Source organism: Elephas maximus, chromosome 4, assembly GCF_024166365.1.
Source record: "Elephas maximus indicus isolate mEleMax1 chromosome 4, mEleMax1 primary haplotype, whole genome shotgun sequence".
Lineage (NCBI taxonomy): Eukaryota > Metazoa > Chordata > Mammalia > Proboscidea > Elephantidae > Elephas > Elephas maximus.
The window spans coordinates 42,002,243-42,027,899 of record NC_064822.1 but is presented as its reverse complement, the minus strand read 5'-3'; the positions used below and the strand labels follow the sequence as shown (position 1 = coordinate 42,027,899).

Here is a 25,657-nt window from a genome sequence, read left to right as displayed (position 1 = left end):
AAACTAGACAAACACACAAGAAAAGAAAACTACTGGCAATATCTCTTATGAATACAGATGCAAAAATCGTCAACAAAATACTAGCGAACAGAATCCAATCGCATATTAAGAGAGTCGTATGCCATGACCAAGTAAGATTTTTTCCAGGAATGCAGGCATGGTTTGACATCAGAAAATCAATGTAACACACCACATCAACAGAACAAAGTAAAAGAACCACATGATCACCTCTATGGATACAGAGAAAGTATTTGATAAAATCCAACACCTTTTCTTGATGAAAACCCTAAAGATGATTGGAATAGAAGGGAAATTCCTCGATATGATTCAGGGCATATATGAAAAGCCAATAGCCAACATTATACTTAATGAAGAACAAGACAAGGGTGCCCGCTCTTACCACTTCTATTCAATATTGTATTAGAAATCCTAGCAAGAGCAGTAAGACAAGAAAAAGAATAAAAGTTATTCAGACTGGAAAAGAAGTAAAATGATCTCTACTTGTAGATGATATGATCTTACATATACAACATCCCAAAGAGTCCTCAAGAAGACTTCTAGAGCTAATAGAGGAATTTAGCAAAGTTGCAGGGTACAAGGTTTAACAAGCCAAAATCCGTTGAGTCCTATACACAAGCAATGAGAAATCTGAGAGGGAAATTAGGGAAACAATTCCATTTACAATAGCATCTAAGAGAATAAAATACCTAGGAATAAATCTAACCAGGGATGTGAGAACTTATACAATGAAAACTATAAGACACTGCTGAAAGAGATTAAAGAAGACTTAAATAAATGGAAAGATGTTCCATGTTCATGGATTGGAAGACTTAATATTGTTAAGATGTCAGTACTACCCAAAGTGATCTACAGATTTGACATAATCCCGATCAAAATTCCAACAGCTTTCTTTACAGATACAGAAAAATCAACCCTCAGCTTTATATGGAATGGCAAGAGGCTCTGAATAGCTAAAACAACACTGAGAGAGAAGAACAAAGTAGGAGGACTCACATTTCCTGATTTTAAAACATATTATATAGCTACAGTAATCAAAATAGTTAGGTACTGGTGTAACAATAGATGCACAGACCAATGGAACAGAACTGAGAGTCCAGACATAAACCCACACGTTTATGGTCAACTGATTTTTGACAAGGATGCTAAATCCATTTGATGGGAAAAGAAAAGTTGCTTCAGTAAATGGTGCTGGGAAAACTGGATTTCCACATGCAGAAAAATGAAACAGGATCCATGCCTCATACCATACATACACAAAAACAAGTTCAAAATGGATTATGGACCTAAATGTGCAAATTAAAACCACAAAATTCTTAGAAGAACAAGCAGAGGCAATGCTGTCAGGTTTACCTTTTAACAATGGATTATCTAATATAATAGCAAAAGCAAAAAAATACAAAAACAAAACAGAGTAGCTGCTGAAGCTTCAAACACCTCATGGGTTTTGGTTCTTCTTTTTTGGAGGTTTAAGGTCATGGCTTCATGGGACATCCCAGTTAACTGGCCTACTAACATGTTTAGTGCTTCTGTTCTACCTTCTAGTTTGTTGCACAGCACCTGAGGTCTTAAAAGCTTGTAAGTGCCCAACCAAGGCACAATTGGTTGCTATTCACCTGCAGCAACAGAGAAAGGAGAGTCTGGAATAGGAGGAAGATACGGAATGTGCGGCTAATCACCTCCATGAACAACTGCCTTCTTTGCTATGAGACAAGAACTGAATGGTGCCTAGCTACCATTACTGAACATTTTGATCAAAGATTCCATAGAAGAATTCTGACCAAAAGGGATAAAATGCAGAAGAGAATTTCAAATTCTCATGTACCCTAGACTTTCTGAAGCCATGAGGGTGGACGAACCGCTGAAACTATTGCCCTGAGATAATCTTTAAGCCTTAAACCCAAAATATCCCCTGAAATCATCTTAAAACTGAACAGTAGTTTAGGTTACATAGTAAAAATGGTCTGTCTTGAGCATTATGCTCTTTTAAAAACTATCTATACGGGATCGAATTGACAACATCGATTCGAAAGATTAGATAGGAACCTTAGGGGGCACTGAATTTATGTTGATTAGGGTAGAACAGCTCAGAAAAGGAGGGTGAGAATAATTTGCACGACTGGAAGAATGTAATCAATGTCACTGAATTGTTCATGTAGAAACTGCTGAATTAGTGTACCTTTTCCTATTTATATTCTCAACAACAAACTATAAAGACAAAATTATAAAGCAGCCATCACAAAATGCTTAAACAGTTGATTACAAACTCTCCAGAAACAAATAAATAAACAGAAGTTAGAGCAAACACATGGCATCTATAGAATCGAAAAGACAATAACAGATAATCAAAAAAACTCACTAGATGGGGTCAATAGTAAATAAGAGCGCAGATGAGAGAGGACAGAATCAGTGAACTTGAGGACAAGTCAGTAAGATTTCCTTTATCTGAACAATCTCTGGTGAGTGAAAAGAGCCAATCCCCAAAGGTTACAAACTTTATGATTCCACTTATATACTATATTTAGTATTCTTGAAATGACAAAAACTTAAAAGTAGCAATAGATTAGCAGTTACCAGCAGCTTATAAAAGGGAAACATGAAGGACCCTTGTGATGAACTGTTTTGTATCTTGAAAGTGGTGATGGATACACAAGCCTACACATGGGATAAAATTGTAAAGAACTAAATATACTCACACACACAGAAACGAGTACAAGTAAAAAAATATGAAAATACGACTTTGAGAAGGACATTGTATCAATATCAAAATTATAATATTGTACTATACTTTTGCCAGATGTTACCCTTGGAGCAAATGGAGTAATGGGTACACGAGAGCTCTCTGGTTATTTTTTGTGGCTGCACGTGAATCTACAGTTAGCTCAATAAAAATTTCAATTAAAGAATATGGAAGACTTTTAGGGAACAAACTAATAGAAGGTAAGTTGCATGATTATTTACTGTTTTTAGCCTTCCTTAAGGCCTAAAAGAGTGGCTGGCTAAGAGCAGGTGCTCAATAAATAAAAGAAATTATAAACATTATTAAAGGACATAAAGGGAAACCTAAATAAGGAAGTAATATTCCATGTTTATTGATGGAAAGACTCATTATTTTAAAGATGTTAAATCTTTCCAAATCAATATATAAACTCAACCCATTTCCAGTCAAAATCCTAATAGTTTTGTGGACCTCGACAGCAGATCCTAAAATGTCTATAGAAGGGTATAAGATCCAAGAAGTTTTTAAAGAAAAAAATGAGAAGCAAGTGCTCTCATTTAAAAGAAAACAAAACAAAAATCAGCACTGTGGAGTGACAGACATATAAAACAACGGAACAGAATAGAGCTCGGAAGCAAACCTATTTATATATGGGAACTTGGTATATGATAACAAGGAGGCACCACAAATGTGTGGGGAAAGGACTAGTTATTAAGAGTGCTAAGACAACTGACTATACGTACAGAAAAAATACTAGATTCCTACCTCAAGCCATATATAAAAATAAATTCCAAGGATATTAGGCCAAGTGAAGGAAGGAAAGCTTTAACCATATGGGAGATTTCACATTTGATAAAATTAACACTCAAAATATACGATAAAAGACAACATAAAACTAAATGGCAACCCACAGACTAGAAGGAATCTATAATACGTACAATTAACAAAGTACTGGTAATCAAAATATACAAAAAATATACAAATTAACAAAAAGATTATAGCCAAAAAAAAAAAATCCAACTTATTTAAGAAAGAAAAATGGTTAATAGATGTATAAGAACATGTCAAATTCATTGGAAATGAGGGAATGTGAATTAAAAACAGGATACCATTTCATGCCCTTCAGACAGGTCTAAATTTAAAGTCTGATAATAACAAGTGTTGGTGAGGATGTGAGGACACAGAAACGCTCATGCTGCTAATGAGCTACTTTGGTGAGATATTTGGCAATCTCTAGTAATGTCAAAGGTACGCGTCTGACCTTTTGACTCAGAAGCTCTACTTCTAAGTACATGCTCTATGGCAACAGTTTTCAAAGTGTAGTGCATGAACCCCTATGCGTACCTAAGACCCTTTTGGGGAACCTATGAAGGCAAAACGATTTTCATTAAAAAACAAAACAAAAAACAGTTGCTCTCAGGTGGATTCTGACTCATGGGTCTACCCATGTGTGTCAGGGTAGAACTGTGCTCCATAGGGTTTTCAATGGCTAATTGTTTCAAAGTAGATCTCCAGGCCTTTCTGTTGAGGCATCTCTGGGTGGACTCGAACCTCTAACCTTTCAGTTAGTGGTTGAGCACATTAACTGTTTGCACCACCTAGGGATCCTTTCATAATAATAAGTTATCTGACTTGTTCACTGTGCTGACATCTGCACTAATGATGCAAAAGCAGTGGCAGATAAAATTGCTGATGCCTTAACACAAAACAGGGCAGTGGCACCAAACCATACTACTCGTCATTATGTTCTTCAACCACAACTTCACAGTTAAAAAAAAAAAGGTCAGTTTCATTTAAGCATGTCCTTGGTAAAGCATTAAGAATTATTAATTTGGTTATCAAGTACCCATCTTTTTAAATTCTGTGTGATGAAATGGGAACTACAAGTGTCTTAGTTATCTAGCGCTTGCTGTGACAGAAATACCACAAGTGGATGGCTTCAACAAACAGAAGTATGTTCTCACACAGTCTAGCAGGCTACAAGTCTGAATTCAGGGACTCAGCTCTAGGGCAAGTCTTTCTCTGTAGGTTCTGGAGGAAGGCCCTTGCCATCAATCTTCCCCTGGTCTAGGAGCTTCTTCATGCAGGAACCTCGGGTCCAAAGGACACACTCTTCTCCTTGTGCTGCTTTGTTGGTAGTATGAAGTCCCCCAACTCTCTGCTTGCTTCTTTCATCTCTTGTAAGATAAAAGGTGATACAGGTCACATCCCAGGGAAACTCCCTTTACATTGGTTCAGGGATATGATCTGAGAAAGGGTATTATATCCCACCCTAATCCTCTTCAACATAACTCAATCTTGCCTCATTAGCCACAGGCAGAGATTAGGATTTACAACACACATGAAAATCATATCAATCACAAAATGGAGGACAATCACACAATACTGGGAATCATGGTCCAGCCACATTGACACACATTTTGGGGGAACACAATTCAATCCATGACACCATGTAAAGCATATCTGTTGCATACTGGGATATAAAGGCTGTTTTAAGGAGAAGCACCTGTGTGATTGAGTTGTGAGACTTTCCTGGAACACCACTTTTACCTCAAAGTCTGAATGACAAACTATGGTCATTCAGACTTGAGTATCTGGCATATTTTCTTAAAAATGAAAGACCTAAGCCTGTCACTTCAAGAAAAACAAGTGACAGGACCTATGCCCAATGATAAAACTTGAGCTTTCAGGTGCAAGTTTTAGAAAATCTATATCCACTACTATACTGTAGCTTTGTTATATACTTTTCTGATGAGAGCAGTGGTGATATTAATGAATCCAATTTTTTGGATATTGTATAATGAAATGTCAATATTTGGAAGCTCTATGTAACTTACTAAATTGTTATTTTCCAAAGACCAATGTATGATGTTACAAAATCATACATGGGTAAAAGATTCATTCAAAGGACAAGACAGACCAATTGATTTTAATGCCAAAGAGTACAGTTCGTTGATATGATTTCAGATAAAAGAATATCCACAATTACCTGAAAAGGCTACTAAAATACTCCTTTTCCATATTCATGAGAGGGAACATTTTCTTCACATGCTTCAACTAAAACAATATCACAACAGATTGAATGCAAAAGCTAACACCTTCTCCTCAGTTGTCGACTATCTCATTATCTGACATTTAGCATTTACGACAATAGTCAAAAATCTACTATCCAATTATTTTGCACATTAACAACATAAGTCTGGCAGTAACAAACACTAAGGTGCAAGGCAAGAGTGATGCTAGCTGTGATGGTTAAGGTTGTTTGCCAACTTGGCTGGGCCAAGATTCTCAGTGGTTTGGCAGTTATGTAATAATGTAATTTGGCAGTTATGTAATGACGTGGAAACCCTGGCGGTGTAGTGGTTAAGTGCTACAGCTGCTAACCAAGAGGTTGGCAGTTCGAATCCACCAGGCGATCCTTGGAAACCCTATGGGGCAGTTCTACTCTGTCCTATAGGGTCGCTTTGAGTTGGAATCGACTCGACGGCAGTGGGTTTGGTTTTTTTTTTTGTAATAATGTAGTCATTCTCCATTTTGTGATCTGATGTGGTCATCCTCCATTTTTGCATAATGCTTATTTTGCATAATGACTTGGTCTTAGGAACTTAACCATGTTGATAAATGAGGAGAAGGTGTATGAGAATCCAGCTGTCTTCTACTAAGCCAGACATTAAAGAAATTTGCAAAAATGTAAAACAAAACCATTTTTTCACTAGCTTTGTTGTTTCAGAAAAGTTATTTTTCATAAAAAATGTTACGGATACTTAACAAAAAGACAATCAAAAATTAGGCAAAGGACTTAAACAGACATTTCACCAAAGAAGATAGGCAAGTGACCAAAAAGCACGTGAAAAGATACTCATTAGTAATTAACCCAGAAAACCCTAGAGAGATGCAAATCAAAACTGCAATGAGATACTACCTTCCTCCTATTAGAATGGCAATGATCAACAACAACAACAAAACAGAAAGTAATAGGTGATATTCAGATTGTGGAGAAACTGGAACCCCCAGCCATTGCTGGTGGGATGTAAAATTTGTACAAAAACTGTGGAAAAGCATTTTGGCAGTTCCTCAAAAAGCTGAACATAGAACTACCATAATACCTAGGAATTCCAATCCTAGATATAAACCCAGAAGAAGTGAAGGCTGGAACACAAACAGAAACCTGTACACCAATGATCATTGCAGTACTTTTCATAACAGCCAAAAGGTGGAAACAACCAAACTGTTCATCAACAGATGAATAAATAAACAAAACAATGAAATACTACTATCTCAGTTACTTAGTTATGATGGGTTTAGTTACTTAGTGCTGCTATAACAGAAATATCACAAGTGGGTGGCTTTAACAAACAGAAATTTATTTTTTCCCAGTTTAGGAGGCTAGAAGTCCAAATCCATGGCACTAGCTCTAGGCGAAAGCTTTCTCTCTTTGTTGGCTCTGTTCCTTGGTGATCTTCATGTGCCATGTCATCTATCTTCTCCCGTCTCTGCTTCTCTCCTTTGCTTGTTTAGTCTCTTTTATGTCTCAAAAGAGATTGATTCAAGAAACACCCAACCCTGATTCTGTCTCATTAAACAAAGACAACCCATTCCCAAATGGGATCACAAACACAGACATACAGGTTAGGATTTGTGACACATATTTTTTGAGGACATAATTCAATCCACAACATTCCACCCTTTGGCACTCCCAAATTCATTCTTTGCCACAGGCAAAAACACTTTCACCCCATTATATCATCCCAAAAGTCTTGTATCAACTCCAAGTCCAAAATCTTATCTTCTGAAACATCTAAATCAAGTATGAGTGAGACTTTAGGTGTATTACATCCTGGAAACCCTGGTGGCATAATGGTTAAGTGCTACGGCTGCTAACCAAAGGGTTGGAGTTCAAATCCACAAGGTGCTCCTTGGAAACTCTATGGGGGCAGTTCTACTCTGTACTATAGGGTAGCTATGAGTTAGAATCAACTTGATGGCAATGGGTTTTGGTATGGACATCCTGGAGTAAAATTCCTCTTCATCTGTGAACTTGCAAAATCTAGACTACAAATTATCTGTTTCCAAAGTACCTCCATGGGACAGGCATAAGATAGGCATTTCCATTACAAACGGGAGAAACTGGAGGGAAAGAAGGAATAACGAGCACCAAGCAAGCCCAAAATCCAGCAGAAAATTTATATTAGCTCTCAAGGCTTAAAAATAATTCTGTTCTTTGGGACCATCTGGGCAAGGGACCCGCCCTCCAGACTCTGCATGTTGGCTATGCTCTCTGGATTCTGGGTGGAGGCCCCTTGGCCCTGAGCTTCAGCTCCACCTTCTAGGCCTACTGGGAAGGAAACTCTTGTTCCCTCAGCTTTGGCGGCCCCATGCTCCTAGCACATCTGACTGGCGACCCCACTTCCTCGGCTCTGGCAGGCCCTGTTCTTCTGACCCTTGGGCATGACAGCTCTGCCCCCTCAGCTTTGGGCAGCAGCCCAATCCCCCTAGCACTCATGAACTGCAGCTCTACACTCCAAAGCTGAGCTGGGGAAGACCTGACTCAAACTAAGGAAACCGTGATTACGCCCTCTGAAACCGATGCAGCCTGCTTCCATACTCCTTCCAACAGTTCTGCTGATTTCCGAGCTGCTCCAGGGATGATCCTTTTCTTTTCTTGGAGGAAAAGAGATGTAGCTCCTTTGGCCTGTTTCCTGGCTGTAGGATTCCAAGAGACAGACAGTATTCTTTCCTTCCTGTTCTTTCTCTGTTCCCTTCGTCTAAGCAGATGGGTTTTCTGCTGTGGTAGTTGGTTAGATCCATTAGTCACAGACTTAGTCTCTTTAACAAAAGATTGTACAGCCATGTCCTTGGTGAAAATTCTAGGACACGTGTCCTTAGTTTGTACAAATAGAATTTTCCAAATCTTTAAGTTCTTTTTTCATTTTTAAGTTCATCTGTTTCGTCTCAAATTTTACTATAAGCGGCAAGGAGAAACCACACAGCCTCTTCAAGATCTTGTTTAGAAATCTCCTCAGCCAAATTTCCAAGTTCATCACTTACAAGTTTTACCTTCCACCAAACGTTGGAACGTACTTCAGACAAGTTTTCTGCAACTGCATGAAAAACATCACCCTTCCACCACTGTCCAATCCCACATTTGTTATTTTCTTTTAAAGCCTCACCAGAAGCACATTTAACGTCCACATTTCTAGCAATGTTATGTTGCTGGTGCCGTATGTATTCTCTAAGATGACAGAGACTTTCTCTATAGCTCTCCTCACTTCTTTCTGAGCCCTCACCAGAATTGCCTTTGACATCCATAATTCTACCATAATTCAAGGCAATCTAGGCTTTTACTATTCAAACCCATTGCCATCAAGTCGATTCCGACTCACAGCGACCCTACAGGCACCTTAAAACTTTTCTAGCCTCTACCCATTGCCCAATTCCAAAACCACTTCCACATAGTAGGTATCTGTTAGAGCAGCACCCCCACTTCTCAGTACCAGATTCTGTCTTAGTTGTCTAGTGCTGCTCTAACAGAAATACCACAAGTGGGTGGCTTGAACAAACAAATTTATTTTTTCACAGTTTAGGAAGCTAGAAGTCCAAATTCACACTGCCAGCTCTAAGGGAAGGCTTTCTCTGTTGGCTCTGGGGGAAGGTCCTGGTTCCTCGGTGATCTTCATGTGGCCTGGTATGTCTCTTCTCCTGTCTCTCTCTGCTAGCTTACATTTAATCTTCTTTATATCTCAATAGAGACTGACTCAAGATATAGCCTACACTAATTATGCCTTATTAATATAACAAAGTCAACCCATTCCCAAATGGGATTATAATCACAGGCATAGAGGTTAGGATTTACAACATATTTTTGGGGACACAATTCAATCCATAACAACTACCCAGCCATAATGAGAAATGAAGTCCTGATGTATGCCACAACATGGATGAACCTTGAAATCATTCTGAGTAAAATAAATCAGTCACGAAAGGGCAAATCTGTATGTCTCATGGATACGAAATAAGCAAATATACAAAACCAAAGATTATTAGTGGTTACCAGGGGTGGGATGGAGGTGGAAAAGGGGGAGTTTTTGCTTACGTTAATGGTGGTAGAATAATTTGGGAGAGGATAGCGAGAATGGTTGTGCAACTTGAAGAATGTCATCAATGTCACTGAATTGTACGTGCAGAAACTGTTAAGATGTCGTATGTTTTGTTACATATATTTTTACCACAATTAAAAAATATTATTTAGGTGACATATAATTGATTTATTATAGGTATATCATTATTAACTAAAATAATAAATCTTCTTAAATTTTTAATTTTGAATATTGTAAATATCTACAGAAATAATCCACAAAAATAAAAGCTCTTTGTGGTCCTTAATAATTCTTAAGGAAGTAAAGGAGTCCCGAGATCAAAAAGTTTGAGAACTCCTGCCTTGGGGAGACTGACAATATGCATTAAGATGTGTGTACAAAAATGTCCACCTTAGCATTGTTTTTGAAATAGCAATTTAGAAACAAAGACTACTCGATTGTTCTTCAGAAATATCCTTTCAATTCACCCTGCTCACTCCCACCATTACTGTCCTAGTTTAGCTTGTAATCCTATATCTAGACAACACATGACAGTGCTTGGTATACACGTTCAGCTCAGTGCTTACGACTGAATGGTGAGTGGGCCATTATAGTAGATTCTATAGGGTCGCCCTAGCTCTTTTCTGTCCTCCAGGTATTTACCAGATTAAATCCTAACTTCTCAACCCATCCCGTTTCAACCAAAAGAGCTTCCAAGTGAGATGTCATCTGAACAACAAATTCCAAGATTTAATAAGAAAAGGGCTTAAAAGCCACTATGTTAAATTCATCTAACCAATACTCAGGAAATCTACTCTTTTTCTTCCACCCCTTGAACAAGAGTTGAGCTAAGGGAGATGAATTATGCCTTCTCAGCTGAAGGCAATTCAGTTCCACCCAGTTTCACAAAACCAAAGGAATAATAAACTTTGGGATTTCTCCACCTCTAATGAGGTCATTCAAATTGGCCATTTTCAAAAATAAGAAAGGCAATTAATGACACAGAAAAGTATCCTAATTTTCCATTAATAAGCGATAAAAATGTGCTCTTATCCAGAAATGGAAACTGTAAGAAGAAAATCTGGCTGTATCGTGATGAACGGAAATCTGGTATAAAGGCAGTTAAGTCATGAAGAGAAAAGAAATGGACACTATATGATCTTTCCAGAAAATAAACTTCATCGTACAGTATTTTCATACTTCTCTTTACTATCTTATCACCTTATCTTTACCTCTACTACAAATGTATCAATAATGTGGTCTTGGGGAAGGAACCAGTGGGCTACTTCCTCTTCATCCATCACCGGTGCTAGATGAAACTGCTTCAGGTAACGGTTGATTAATTCTTGAACCGCTTTGATGTCTTTTGGTCCCATTGGTCTCAAACCTGAAGTCTTTGTAACCTTGTTAGAGTGAAAACAAAACAAATTCAGAAATTTAAACATGAGAAGAGTACAACTACTTCGCTACTCAAAGTGTGGTCCTCAGACCAGTATCACAGCTTGTTAGAGAGGCAGAACCTTGGCTCCACATCAGGCCTACTGAATCAGAACCGTGATGACTCGTATACACATTCAAGTTTGAGAAGCACTGGTTAGAATACACGCTAGACAATGTGTTGTATCAGTCTTATGTCTGTGTGGCAGGTCTTTGATCAATATTACTGGTGACCCAAATAAAATCAAAGGGAACACTCAGTACAAGTTGATACAGGCCGATGCCAAGAATTTTAACAATCTACACGGTAGGGCACAAAGAATTTAGCATGCATTCTGGAGTATCATGTTTTAATCCTGCTAAGTCTGACATTTTGAAAAGAGTTGAAAAGTAACTCGTTTTATTGCATATCCCATGAAAAGGATGTAGTGATTTTGTTCTACGGCACATCAAAAATTATATAAAAGTAAATCCTATCTGTCAGGATGGGAAGGCAAGCATTTTGGTAGCCAAGTATTTTCAAAAAAGCTAATGGCTACCAATTACTGCACCTGGCTTCTCACGTGATCATGACTTACCTGGGGCAGGCGCTGGCATCCACCACTCTACCCAGATACCACGCTAGAACTCCATAATTTTTAAATTAGACTACAGGAATAAAAAGGTCAGAACAGGTCCCCATGGGAATTTGTTCAACCACTTGTCCTCAAGAACTCTCCAGACACTACTTGGCTTTTTAGGACCGACACTAGTGTACTTATGACTAGAAGTAAGAAAGCCTATTCCATTTTTTTTTTTTTTTATATACAAACAAGCATACAAAAAAACTTAGAAATACGATTTCATTTTTCCAATAAACTTGATTTTTTTTTTTCTTGGAGGTATACTGGATAAATTCTGAGAGATGAATAACCCATATATAAATATTGCTACTCTGCCTTTTCTGCCCCAGATTATTTTAAATATTCTTAAATAAAAAACTCCCTGTAGAATTAGATCGTTACAATTCCTACATGCCTGTAGGCTAGTAATATGGTAGAATCCCAAGGCAGAAAATAGGTTTGTTTCTTGGGTGTCAGTTCTGATTGACTGCAATTGACTGCTTGAAGTCCTGTGCTGAGATTTCTACGGTTCAGTGATAAAGAGTGCTGACGGATTATTGATGAGTGAGGGCTGGGGGAGAAGTGAGAACTCATGCTTTGTATTCGGACCCAAAAGTTCTCAGCTGTGTTTACTATGTGCCACTCAACTATGATTTATGTACTCTATATACAGTAATGTAACCTAAAATACAGTTTAATTATCTAAACCCAGAGAATTTAAGTCCTTAGCATTTCATTTAAATAACCCAACCCACTGCCATCGTCAATTCTGACTCATAGCGACTGTATTAGAAAGGGTAGAACTGCTCCAGAGTTTCCAAGGAGCACCCGATGGATTCGAACTAATGACCTTCTGGTTAGCAGCTGTCATGCTTAACCACTATGCCATCAGGGTTTCCAAGCATTTAATAGAAAACTTATGTTTTTAGTCTTTTTGTGGATTTCAAAGCCTCAGAAATATCCAGGTCCCAACTTTGATCCAAGACCTTCAAACAAGCAGAATAATAATAGCCTGAATATTTGTTGAATGAATGAATGAATATCCCCATGTTTTATATGAAAATCATTTACCCAGGAAGCTGAGGTAAGGCCTGTGGACAGGGAGAAAAAAAAAAAAATCCACCGTCAATGCTGACATTTCTATGGCCTGGCCTTTATGTGCAAGCCAGGCATGAAAACTGTATTTTTCTTTTGTTTCTTTCTCCCTAAGCCAATTTTAGTATTTGAAGGCATTTCTACAATGCAAGCCATGGGAACCTATGTAATTCCAAATACTGTTAACTAAAATAAATATACATTTCTAAACGATAGTAGGAAGACCAAAGTCATATGAAATATATACTGCAGTTGTTTAAAAAAACCCTTTCTCTTATGAGGAAGACCTTAATTAAGTTTAGATGGCCTTTTTCAATATCAATTTTTTTTTTCCTGCAGCTACTGATTCAGTAACAATCAACAATATTAGACTAATTAAGGAAAAGCACCAGGATACATAATATCTGTTAACACAGAATATTCAGAAATGAGAAAAAAACTGATCAACGTTTTTCTAGAGTAAAATATTCTTCTGGAGCATAATTCTAATTCACTGAACAATCATACTGTGAAATCACTAAAATCAACATACCTTTTTGCCTAGCTGACAACTTCAAAGCAACAATTCTCAATTTGTTTGGTCTCAGGACCTCTTTACACTCTCAAAAATTACTGACTACCTCAACTCCAAAGTGCTTTGTTTATGTGGGCTATAAAACCAAAAAAAAAAAACAAAAAAAACACCAAACCCACTGCAATCGAGTCGATTCTAACTCACAGCAACCCTACAGAACAGAACTGCCCCACAGGGTTTCCAAGGAGTGACCGGTGGATTTGAACTGTCAACCTCCTTTTGGTTGGCAGCTGAACTCTTAACCACTGTACTGCGAGGGCCGTAACTATTCATACTTATCACATTAGGAATTAAAACTGAGAAAGCTTTAAAATACAATGTATAGGCACACATTCCATATAGCCTTTAGAAAACTCTGCTGTATACTCGCAAGAGAATGAAAGTGAAAAATTCAAATAATGTTTTAGTGTTATTATTAAAATAGTGCTGATTTCACAGGTCCTCTTTTCTGAAAGGGTCTGGGGACTTCCAGGGGTTCCCTGGACCACACTTTCAGAACCACTGTCTTACATCCTTTAAGGTCAGAAAAATGGGTAGTAGAATTTAGATGAGGAAGACTCAGTGAAACAGTATGTTTGGGTGAAAGGAGAAATCATAAACTTGGCAATTTGTAAGCACGTCAACCATGTTTTCACAGGAGCATTAATGCAGAAGAGAACATCAGGGTTTATCAGCTACTCAAAATGTAAGGCCCAGAAAACATGGGAAGAACTTTGACTTCTGCTGACTAACAATAGTACATGTCTCTCAGAGCCTAAAGTTGCTTCTGTCTAACATCATGAAGTCACATACTCTCCAAAAAATCTCAGGAAGAATGAAATAAATTTAAAAATGCAAAATAAATTTTCAGGAAGACGTGGGAAGAACTGAATGAAAACGGTAAGCTTTAGTAATATCCAACAGTGAAGCGGTAGTGTTTTCTAAGAGTCCAATAAAAAGCAAAGAAACATTTCCAGTAATCGAGAAAATATTATGTTTCATAAAGTAAGCTCTATATCTGAATCATGGCCAACTCATGTCCATTACTTGTTGGAACCTATGTCTATTAAAATCTGCTAATAAGTACATAAGGAAATAAAGTTCACAGCTCTACTAAAAAACAGAAGTACTGTGGGTGTCTGCCAAACTATGTGGCTTGAACTGTTTTAGAGCCAAGATTTCAGAGTAGAGATATAAGCAATGATTACAACTATTTATTTGATTGAAAAAAAAAAAAAAAAAGAGTAGCAGGACACTGAACACTTAAAAAAAAGAGCACCTAGTGCTACTAAACACAGAAAATCTTAGGGGGCTTAGGATACGTCTTAGCAAGCATAGCCTTCTTGGAACATAACGCTAAAACCTTGGTAGATTAATTTCTGACTCCTGCTTTTCATCTGCATCAAATTCCTTCACCTTTAAGAGCATTGAGGAAAAAAAAAAATCTCAACTTTGCTTGTAAATCCTGAACACCAAATTAAAAAACCAACGAACATTTAAAGAATACATAAATGTGTCAATCTTGGGAAAATCTTAGTATTTTAGATGCTAACAGCTAGCAATGTGTGCTCTGGGATTGCTCTGATACTGACTATTCGGCTCTGGGCAAATTAATCTTGTTTCAGTGTCCTCTTCTGTGAAATGGGGAGAGCAAGACGTCAGAACCAGCCCTCCTATATACTTTTTATGAATAGCTAATGAGATTATGAACGTGAAATGTCAAGCACAATGCTGGCCACAATAAATGTCACCTCTTATATTCAAAAGTCCATAAAGCAGGCATGATAAGTAGAAACAATATGATCCATCAGGAAACGAGACTGGATCCATAATACAGCAAAACTGATATTCAATAAGGGTCTTCTTTTTTTTGTTTAACAGTACAAAAATGTTCTTATATGATGCAACTGCTAGCCGCGTGGTCACCCACCCGGACCCACGTGAAAGAGAGAGATGGTCTGGCACATGCTTTACTGTCCAGCTCCTAACTCAAGACAGAGACACCCAGCCCACTGCTGTCGCCACCTTCCAGTTCTCCAATATCTGTACTTACATCGCTTCTATCCTTTTTTGTTTACCATTAATTTACTCCTTGCCTCTCCATCCCTATGACTTAAAAATGGGAAAGGGCGACTGGGACAGGTCACTGAGAGCTGTCTGGAGTTTTGGCCACTGTCCTTTCCTGTCTTAACCTACGCACTAATGACTGCATAGCGAGACACTCAGTGGGACTGGGTCATGGTGTCCCCCTGCAGGGAATGCGTGAGAGGCGACAGCAGAAGCAAAGGCATCTGAAGTCCTCCCCTTATTAGTGATATGCCCTTGGCTGAGTGTCACCTTCATAAGCCTCAGTTTTTCATCTGTAAAATGGGGATATTAAGAAGTACCAAATTCAAAAGGTCATTGTGAGGGTAAAGTGGATAATGCACATGAAAGCACTTCACGCACTTCAAGTCACTGAAAAAAAGAAGACAGTAGCTATGATAAACAACATGGCTGGAACAGGACTGCTCTACACAAGGAATAACAGCTACGGCTGTTAACCAAAAGGTTGGCAGTTCCAATCTACCAGCTGCTCCCTGGAAACCCTGTGGGGCAGTTCTACTCTCTCCTATAGGGTCACCGTGAGTCGGAATTGACTTGACAGCAATGACTTTTTTGAGGGTATACAGGGAATCTAGTTTAACTGTAATTAAGATGCCAGCATTTGGTTTTACAACCAATGCCTGACCAGTGATTTATTACCAACTTGTCAAAACTCTATTATCTATGAATCGACCGATTCTTGTGCAAACGTGTAAAGGCTGACGGACATAGTCAAGTCAAAAAATACTTTACCCCCCAGCGAAAAAAGCAGGCATGCTTGATGTTTTTATTTCAATTTGCATACAGCAAAGTATTTAAAACCTGGCAAGGAGGATATTCAGAAGGATGGCACCTTAACAAGGGTGCATTTCACCCTAGCTGTGTTCTGTGGCCCTTTTCTCGCTGCATTTGTGCTTCTGTGTGACTCCGTCCCTCTCAATCTCTTTGAGTCTTGGCCATTACGCAAATTGTTTCTTGTTTCCAAAGAAAACTGACTAGTAAATATGAACTGTAATAGCAAGAGTGTGGCCAGTGTGGCCTCGCTGAATATGTTCCTATTTCACTATTTCGGGGCAGACACCTCTGATGTGCTTACCATCATTTCCGTCACCCTAGCCCGAGGGGCCTGCTCCTTCCCCAGGTCGTGTGTCATCTCACCTATGGTTTTTATTTTCACCTGTTTGGATACGTTCTCCCTCCCTCACTGGCCTCCCACGGAGGCAGTGAGTTCATTGGTTCAAGCCCTCACTGTCCGCAACGACAGATAAAACAGATGGGAGGAACATGCCTTCCAATCCTCTGCCAGGTTGCGAAGCCCAAGAACAATATTAACATTTCCAACTATTTGGCTCCCTTCACCTCCACTTCTCTCCTTGTGAAATTCTGCCTAAAGTCAGAAATTATTTGATTCTTTTATGTCATCAGATAAATAGCTCCGCAGTGCAGTGAGTTACTTAATATGGCCCTTCCAGCCATAGTCTTTGTAACTCCCAACAAATGGCTGGGTGAGGACTATGCAAATGAGGTACTTGTGGCCCATCAAGGGGATTGGATAGGTTGCTAATAATATAAATAAGGGGCATGGCACCCTAGTGCAGATGGACCATACAAATAAGGTATATGGAACTCTAACAAAGGGATTGGTCAGTTTTACCATCTTGCTAGGCTTAAATGAGCAGACAATCCAGAGCAGACAGTACCTACTACCAACAAGAAAGAAGAGCTAGAAAAGGATCCCTATGTTGAGACCTCTTTGACCCAGGAGAGAGAGAGAGTTTTAATATCGGCGATAACAAGAGATGGTGATAAGCAGTAGCAGAGAAATGGGAGCAGCAGAGGCAGCCAAACCAGGAGACCAGCAGGAGACAATGCAGTGGGCTTCCTGGCCCCCGGAGCAAGATGGTTAAGGTGGGGGTGCTGACCCTTGGAGTGAGACAACAGGGTGCCTTTGGGGAGGGGCTTCCTGGCCAAGTTGGGGGCCTCCAGGTACTTAGCAGCAGAGCTAAAAGAGCTTTCTAACACTTGCCCGAGCAGGGCAGAGGCAGAGGGGCCAAAGAAAGGTGTGCCTGTGAGCACGGCTGAGAAGAACCTGTCCTGATTGAAGAACTATATCCAGAGTGTTCCTGAAGCTGAACTGTAACCTGTTTCTTCTCTAATAAATCCAGTAATTGTGAGTATTGTCTGTGAGCTCTGTGTGGCCACTGCAATGAATTATCAAACCCAGCAGAGCAGCAGAGAGTGCCATGAGAGGGACAGCTGGTGTCCCAACTGGTAAAAAGGCTGGAGATAGAGGCACGTTTGACCTCACAGGAATCAGTCTTGGGCTGCTGATCTTGACTCTCCTTCCTCCATGTGAAGTTAGAGGAGGTCAGACACCCTACCATACCATTTTTACAGCTACTGATTACATCTATCTGGTAAACACAAAACTGGACACAAGACAAAAGGCACCATAGTCTACTGTACCGAGAAAGGCTATCACAAGTGAAGTCCTCACAGTGTTCTAGAGAAACATGGCTACGTTCCACATGAATCCTTCAATCAAGTTTAAATATTTACTAAATTACTTTGTAATAACACAAAAGAAAGAGTACCTCTGACAAAACTGAAACTCCAATCAGAAGATCCATCTGTGGTAAAGACTCAAAGAGGGACCCAAAGACTCCCATGCTTGTTGGATTCACGCCCTTGTGTAATCTGCTCCCTTTAAGCGTGAATGGGACCCGTGGCTTGCTTCTAACCAAAAAAATACGCCAACAGTGACTGGGTATCACGTCCATGAATAGATTACATAGGATTCTGACTTTCACCTTGCTAGCACTTCCTCTCTATAGACCCTTTCTTGTTGCCTTTGATGAAGAAGCTTCCATGTTGTGAGCTGCCCTATGGAAGAGCTCATTAGCATGGACTGAAGGTGGTCTCTGGCAGCCAGCAAGGAACTGAATCTTGTCAACAACCACTGGAGCTTGCAAGCAGATCCTTCCTAGTCACGTTTTCAGGTGAGACCCCAGCCCTGGCCAACGCCTTGATGGCAGCTTCCTGAGAGACCCTGAGGCAGAGGACTCAGCTAAGCTACACCTGGATTCCTGACCCAAAGGACCTATAAGATGATGAATGTGAGTGTTTTTAAGCTGCTGAGTTTGTGGTAACTTGTTATGTAGCCAATATTGTTATAAAGCCAATATTGGCAAGCATATTTACACTTTTCCCTTTTAAGACAAACAACTTTTCATACTGAGAATTTGCTAGTTTAAAAGTATGGTAATTTAATGAAACATTATTTCTTCTCCCCAGGTCTTTTGTCTAAACTTTATTCCTTAGTTCCATTATGCTGATATCGTCAGAAGCCTGAACATGTCTTACCTCTTACTCGACGGCTTATGATACTCGAAATTGCAAAACTTACACATTTTGAGTTCAATCCCATTCGACTACAAACCAAAGAATCTAAAAAGCCTTAAAAAAGAAAGAAAGAAAGAAAAGCATAGTATTTTTAAATGAGTGCCCCTGCTTTTCCTAGCCCCTTAGTTCTATGGGTCGTTCTAACTACACAGTCACTTTCTCAGATACGTGAGCCAGTTTTCAGACCTGCAGATAATTCTTTTCTGCATTAAAACTTCAGTTGTTACAGCTTCGAAAAACTACAAATCATTCTTACTTACGTCTGGAAGTCTGTAGAGCTTCATTGTTCTCTGTAAAGTCATATTTCGACTCAAGTGAGAAAATTTCACTTCTACCAGTTTTCTGGGGTTTAGTGATCGATGCCAGTATCTGCAACACAATGAAGGTTTTAAAATCTAATTGATTTCTAATTCTACAAGGTTTCACTCTGTCTCAGCTGAGCTACTATGTAAGCATTTACTGAACATGAATGCTGGACACTAGCCCTCTTCTTAGGCAAAAATTTAATCAGTTTTTTTTTTTTTTTTAACCTCTCCTAATATGTCCTGCATTGCTAGTTATGGTCCCTTAGAGCTTGTGACCTTTCATCTCTTTCAATACAGAGAAGTCTTCAAGCTGCAAAAGAAATGTTAATAATGCCTGGTTTGTAAGTATTTAGTTCCCGTCACTGATTCTACAAAAGGCAAGCCATGAAGTTTAAAAACATGAAAATACTTCTCTCACAGCACTAGCCTTCACTTCTATATAATGCACACCAAAGAAAATAACTTTTTGAGAAAAGAGCCTGAATTTTTCAAGCGATGCCAGCTTAGGCGCTGGGATGCTCTATTGAGGGTGTTACAAATGCACCTTTGAAGTCTTTTACTCTGTTTAGTTATGAATGTAGTAATTGAAGATTCTATAGTAATTTTACAGTTTTACCTTTTATACTATCTTAGTTTCAGCTTGATTTGAGTCCATAAAAATAGTAGAGGGAGATAAGCTCTTTCTGATGCTTTAGAGAAAATTTAGTCAAGTGACATTCTGATAAACAAATTTTTCTCACTGGAATAACTTTTGAAAGCTTGGTAAGAGCAGATGAAGTCACAAAAGCAGAGTACAGGCCTTCTTCTTACTCTTAGAAAACAGGTATGTCTGGGCCCTTCTAACTGGTGTTTATCAAGCTTCTGGAACAGTCCCTGACAGGGCTGCAAAGCATGGTATAGAACCAGTGGGGTAGGGTGAAAAGGAAATGGTATTTCGGGATCACAATGCCCTGGGTTTCTCCATGGTATATGACACAAGTCTTTCAAGGGGAATAGAAATAGAAATATAGATCCAGCATCATCAGCAGGAAAACGTTAAAAAAACTTTTTAATTGCCAAGCAGCAGTGTGGTGTGGGGTATACTGCAAAGCATACTGGACTCAGTAACTCTAGGTTCTAGTCTCCGTGCCTGCTCTCAACAAACCACATAATCACGAGCAAGCCAAAATCCCTGAGCCTTCATTTTCTTGGTTACACATGAGAATAATAAAACCAAACCCATTGCCATCGAGTCAATTTCAACTCATAGCAACCCTACAGAACACAGTAGAACTGCCCTATGTGGTTTCCAAGAAGTGCCTGGTGGATTCGAACTGCCAACCTTTTGTTTAGCAGCCACAGCTCTTAACCACTATGCCACCAGGCTGGGAGTGAGGCTCAGCATGCCTCGTGTATGTAAGGTGCAAGGTAAGAATACGGTGCTATTACCTGCATGTGGCCACTGGCTTAGGAAGAACTACCCCAGCAGTATAAACGGCCTGAAAAATCCCTTCCAGGTTTACTCTTCTGGTTATTTCTCGAATTAACACTGGGGCGACCCGTTTTGATCTCAATTTCTTGTGAACGCAAAGGAAGTTGATTTCTACCATCTTCTTCACACTAAGAAATAAGGTTGTCAAAATTAAAGCAAACATAAGATGAAAACATTTTTTCTAAATAAGACAATACCCATAAAATTTCCAAGAGTGAAAAAATGAAAAAGGCCTCCTTCATGACAGTCTTTAAGAAAATGTTCATTCAGATATCATACAAATTCAGATTAATACACTAGTCCCCATGCCACCACCACCACCAGTTGCCACCGAGTTGACTCTGACTCACAGTGACCTCACGTGCATCAGAATAGAACTGCGCTCCACAGCGTTTTCAAGGGTGCAAACCTTTGGAAGCAGACCACCAGGCCTTTCTTCCGAGGCATCTCTGGGTTAGAGCCACCAACCTTTCAGTTAGTGGTTGACTGCTTAACTGTTTGTGCCACCCAGTGGTTCAAACCAGTTGCCATCAAGTTGATTCCAACTCACGGCAATCCCACGCGTTACAGAATAGGACAAAATAATTGTAAGTGTAGGCCATGGAGACTCAAACCTCCTTGTTCTAAATACATTTTAGGACATTGGCCTTTTATAACATTTCAGCTAAAAAATGGATCAGACATCTCTTAAAGTTTCTGTATCTGTTTTTCCTGTAATGAATACAACTATGGCAATAACTGGGTCATGTGTGCTCCAGAATCTGGTAAGATGTTACTTTGAAATATGATACAAATCCACAGGTTCTCTGTGTGGTGGCAGTTTTTGAGCTAGAATAAGCCTTCTGGAGCTTCAAAGCCAGCTCCATCCTCTGGCTCCAGGTATGCAGGCATTTCTCTTGCATACTGCGGTAATTAATTGCATTCCTGGGAGAGTACCTAGAAGATCTGCTGTGTCTGAAATACAATATTCCTTGAGATAAATGTGTTTAGCAGTAAATAAGCTAACCTAATATACTTGCAGGCAAACAGACCTATTATGCTAGACTTTTAGGACTGGAGACCCAGAGCAAAAATGCATCAAGCTTACCCTGGGAATAGAACATTTTTATCCCTCCTAAAACATTTTAAGTAATCCTTAAAAGCTCATTATAATCGCAATTCTAAAAAAAAGTTGATATTTTCTTCAATTGCCACACTGGTGAACAGTGTTGCTGACCCATGAACAGCTGGGGAGGCAGCCCTAGAAGGTACTGACAAAGAGAGCTGTAAGCTCATATATTCCGAACCAACTCCTAACGGTCCCCACACATCCCCAAGGCAAGTAAAGTGACACTGTGCCTTCCTGCTCTGGTTTGACCTGTGTTCTTATACTTTCCTAGGGAAGTCCTGCTGGCAAGATGATGGAAGAAAGGACAAAGAAGAAGGAAAAGAAACACATAGAAACCAACCAGCTTTAGTACGTACCTGTCATAAATCCGAATGTTTGCGGGGACGGCACTTATGAACCCTACAAGCTTTTTATTTGAAGACACTCTGACTCCACAGTGCCACTGAGGGAGCCAGCCCGGGGGACGCAGAGCCCTGCAGTCAGTGCAGACGAGAGAAACAAGAGCCAGTTAGTGTCCACTGACACAGCAACGGACACGAGCCATCCCAACCCAACCAACACCATCCACAGCATCACGCCAGGCTGAGGCTTACCACAACAGGAACTCGGGTGAATAGTCAAACCGGAACATGTTGTCATCATCTTCTACATAATTCTCATTTAACAACGTGTATAACTCCTTGAGCTACAAGATGAAACAAGTGTCCTATTTATGGTGCTCAGAACCAACTCAGAAGCAACTGGTGTGAACACGGGTGTTGGATTATAGAGTCTGACTCACCACTTCAGCGCTGCTCAAATCTAGAGTGTCCCACATAAAACCCTGTGGCAAGGAATATGGTTCTTGACGTACATTGTCTTTATCGGGCTCAATTGCACCATGAGATGTTATCACTTCATCTGGAGAGGGAGGGAAAATGAAGCAGAGAGAGAAGTCAAAAAAGACAGAACATTAAGTTACAAAGTATCCTAACAACCCAAACTGTCCAGTTACATAAACAAAGTCATATTTGGGACCCTTGGGTACAAGGTAATCTTTAAAAATATGCTATTATTTCATCTATCTCTGGAGTAAAACAGGGTAGTTAGGTGTGGTGAGGAACAACTGCTGTTTCACCAATTAAATAAAAGTAGAAATCCTTGGTCATCAAGCGAAACAACTGATGTCATAAAACAATGATTTTTCAGCCTCAACCCCTAGATAACATATTTATCATGAAGCACCATTACATGCAACATAGGTTTGATGTGGCAAGCTTTAGAGATTTCTTTCTGCGCTGCATTTCAACAAACTGGGGGATAGTGGGAGGATGATAAAAGGGCTGCAGAGACCTGCGACCCCTTCTAGCAAAATCTAAAGTCAGTTTCAAATCTGTTTACTCCTCTCCATTGCTAGTGCCAGAACTCCAGTCCAAGTCATCACAGTCTCCAGCCTTTCTCCAAAGATGTTTGCTTCCGTTTTCTGCAGAGCTTCCCAATGTGGTCAGAATAAAATCCAGGCTCCTACCGCGACCGCTGCCTGCCCCTGCCCTCGGCGCCTTCGGCCCGCCCCTGCCCTCGCCCTCGGCGCCTTCGGCCTGCCCCTGCCCTCGGCGCCTTCGGCCTGCCTCTGCCCTCGGCGCCTTCGGCCCGCCCCTGCCCTCCTCCCGCGCCTTCGGCCTGCCCCTTGCATCCAGCTTTAGCCACACCGGCCTCCCTCAGGCTGGCCCCATCTCAGAACCTGCGCTGGTGCTTCTCCTCTGGCTGGAGGCCCTCTCCTCTGCTGTCGATGGAGCTGGCCGCTTCCATTTTTCCAGACACAAGGTTACACGTCCCTTCCTCACAGCATCTTTCCAGGACTAAAGTTTTTACCTACCTAAAGTATGCCCTCTCTACCCTGCTGCCTGGCCGCCATTTACCCTACTCTTTCTACTGCTATTTGCTCAGAACGTACTCTCACCCAAAAAACCCAGAACAGTTGCCATCAAACAGATTCTGAATCGTGGCGACTCATGTGTTTCAGAGTAGAACTGAGCTGTACGGGGTTTTCAGTGGCTGTGACCTTTTGGAAGTAGATCACCAGGTCTTTCTTCTGAGGCGCCGCTGGGTGGATTCGAATCACCAACCTTTTCGAACCACCAAGGACTCCCAGTATGCACCCCAGTGCCTGTCATTCCGTATTGGACACTCAACAAACATCTACTGGACAAATGACCCTCGTGTACTGATTCTTAACATCATAGAATGTTTCTACAGGTAGAAGGCACAGGGTTTGTACCAGCTCCAAGGAGCTCTAAGGATCTCATTTCCTCTTCTTTCTAACCCCTAACTTTACTCTTATCTCTGTTTGTCAGCCCATCTCCCCAGAACTCCATATGAAGACCTTAGGTTCCCCTGGTCAGCCCAACTGGCCACATTCTCAATGGCTCCATAAAGTCCCTTCTGAGTGACTGCATAGGGCCTGGGTGTTCACAGAACATCCACAGGACAACCTGATTCAAGCAATTCTAAAGAGATGAGTGTGTTTAGACTGAGCCGAGACATTACTCTGGATACACAGAACTGGAGCCAAGCAGTCTCCCTGATTTTCCAGTGCTGTCCCAGGGCTCAGAATTACTCTTCCCCAAACAAGTGGGACATGAAGAGGTTTCTCCCACCTGAGCAGGAGGAGGGCAGGCACCCAGGATGGAGTCTGTGTACCTGCCCCCTCTGCTCTGGCCTTTGCCTGAACTGAGGTCATACCAAGAGTTCTAGAAACTGGAGAATCATGCAAGGATTAGGATAAGGACCAAAATGTGGTGAACACTTGAGCCATCTTCTCAAAGAGTACCCTGGAGTTGGGTGCCAGAAGGAAGTGGTTTTATCATTAGTAACCTAACAGCTTCCAGCAGCTCAAAGAACTAGAGTCTGCTAAACCCAATACATTGAGATCAACAAATTTAGATTCCTTTAGCTGATGGTAGGAGCCCTGGTGGTACAGCGGTTAAGCGCTCGTCTCCTAACTGAAAGGTCAATGGTTTGAACTTGCCAGCTGCTCCACCGGAGAAAAATGTGGCAGTCTGCTGCGGTAAAGATTCACAGCCTTGGAAACCCTATGTGGCAGTTCTGCTCTGCCCTGCAGGATTGCTATGAGTTGCAATCGACTCGATGGCAATGGGTGGTTTGGTTTTGGCTTGGTAACTCAGTTCAATGTCATTTAAAATCCCAGAAATTCATTTAGAGTCTTCCTAGGGTTTCCAGTAAATACGTATCTAGCATCTGAAACAAAAAAGGCAAGCTAAGATAACTCCTTCCTTTTTTCCCTTTTTTCTTTCTTTCAACACTGAAGCTCATTCTTTTTAATTTACTTGGGTAGGGCTGGGTGGAAGAGGAGTGGGAGCTTTAAAAAGTTTGAAAACCACTATTCGAAGGCACAGAAAAGGGTCGTTCTTATTTATATTTGATAAAACTGATGATTTGTACATGGTGTTGTTGGTAGGCACTGTTGAGGCGATCTTCGACTCATAGTTACCCAGTGTGACAGGGTAGAACCGCCCCACGGGGTTTTCTAGGCAGTAATCCTTATGGGAGCAGATCACCAGGTCTTTCTACTGCAGAGGCACTGGGTAGGTTCAAACTGCCAACCTTTTGATTAGCAGCTGAGCACTTAACCATTGTGCCACCAGGGCTCCTTTATTTGTGCATAGCTGGGCTGTTTAAAAGCTTGCATGGCAATTAACCCCTTTATATTATACAGATTCTGGAACCTAATCAATCAAAAAAGAAAAAAACAAATAATTATATGGCAATCTATCTTCATATACGTAT

The 25,657-nt window shown here is 40.3% G+C and overlaps 1 protein-coding gene across 3 annotated transcripts in view; it reads right to left on the bottom strand.

The window, feature by feature from the left end:
* The window catches only part of NMT2 (N-myristoyltransferase 2), a 70,400-nt gene that overhangs the window by 5,958 nt on the left and 38,785 nt on the right, over window positions 1–25,657 (bottom strand). For all 3 annotated transcript variants that reach the window (XM_049881930.1, XM_049881931.1, XM_049881932.1), the window contains 6 exons: window positions 22,653–22,771; window positions 22,465–22,556; window positions 22,228–22,344; window positions 20,721–20,891; window positions 19,248–19,356; window positions 11,046–11,216 (listed from right to left, as the gene is read on the bottom strand). In XM_049881930.1, coding sequence (XP_049737887.1) covers window positions 11,046–11,216; window positions 19,248–19,356; window positions 20,721–20,891; window positions 22,228–22,344; window positions 22,465–22,556; window positions 22,653–22,771 — 779 coding nt within the window. The remainder of the gene's footprint in view (window positions 1–11,045; window positions 11,217–19,247; window positions 19,357–20,720; window positions 20,892–22,227; window positions 22,345–22,464; window positions 22,557–22,652; window positions 22,772–25,657) is intronic.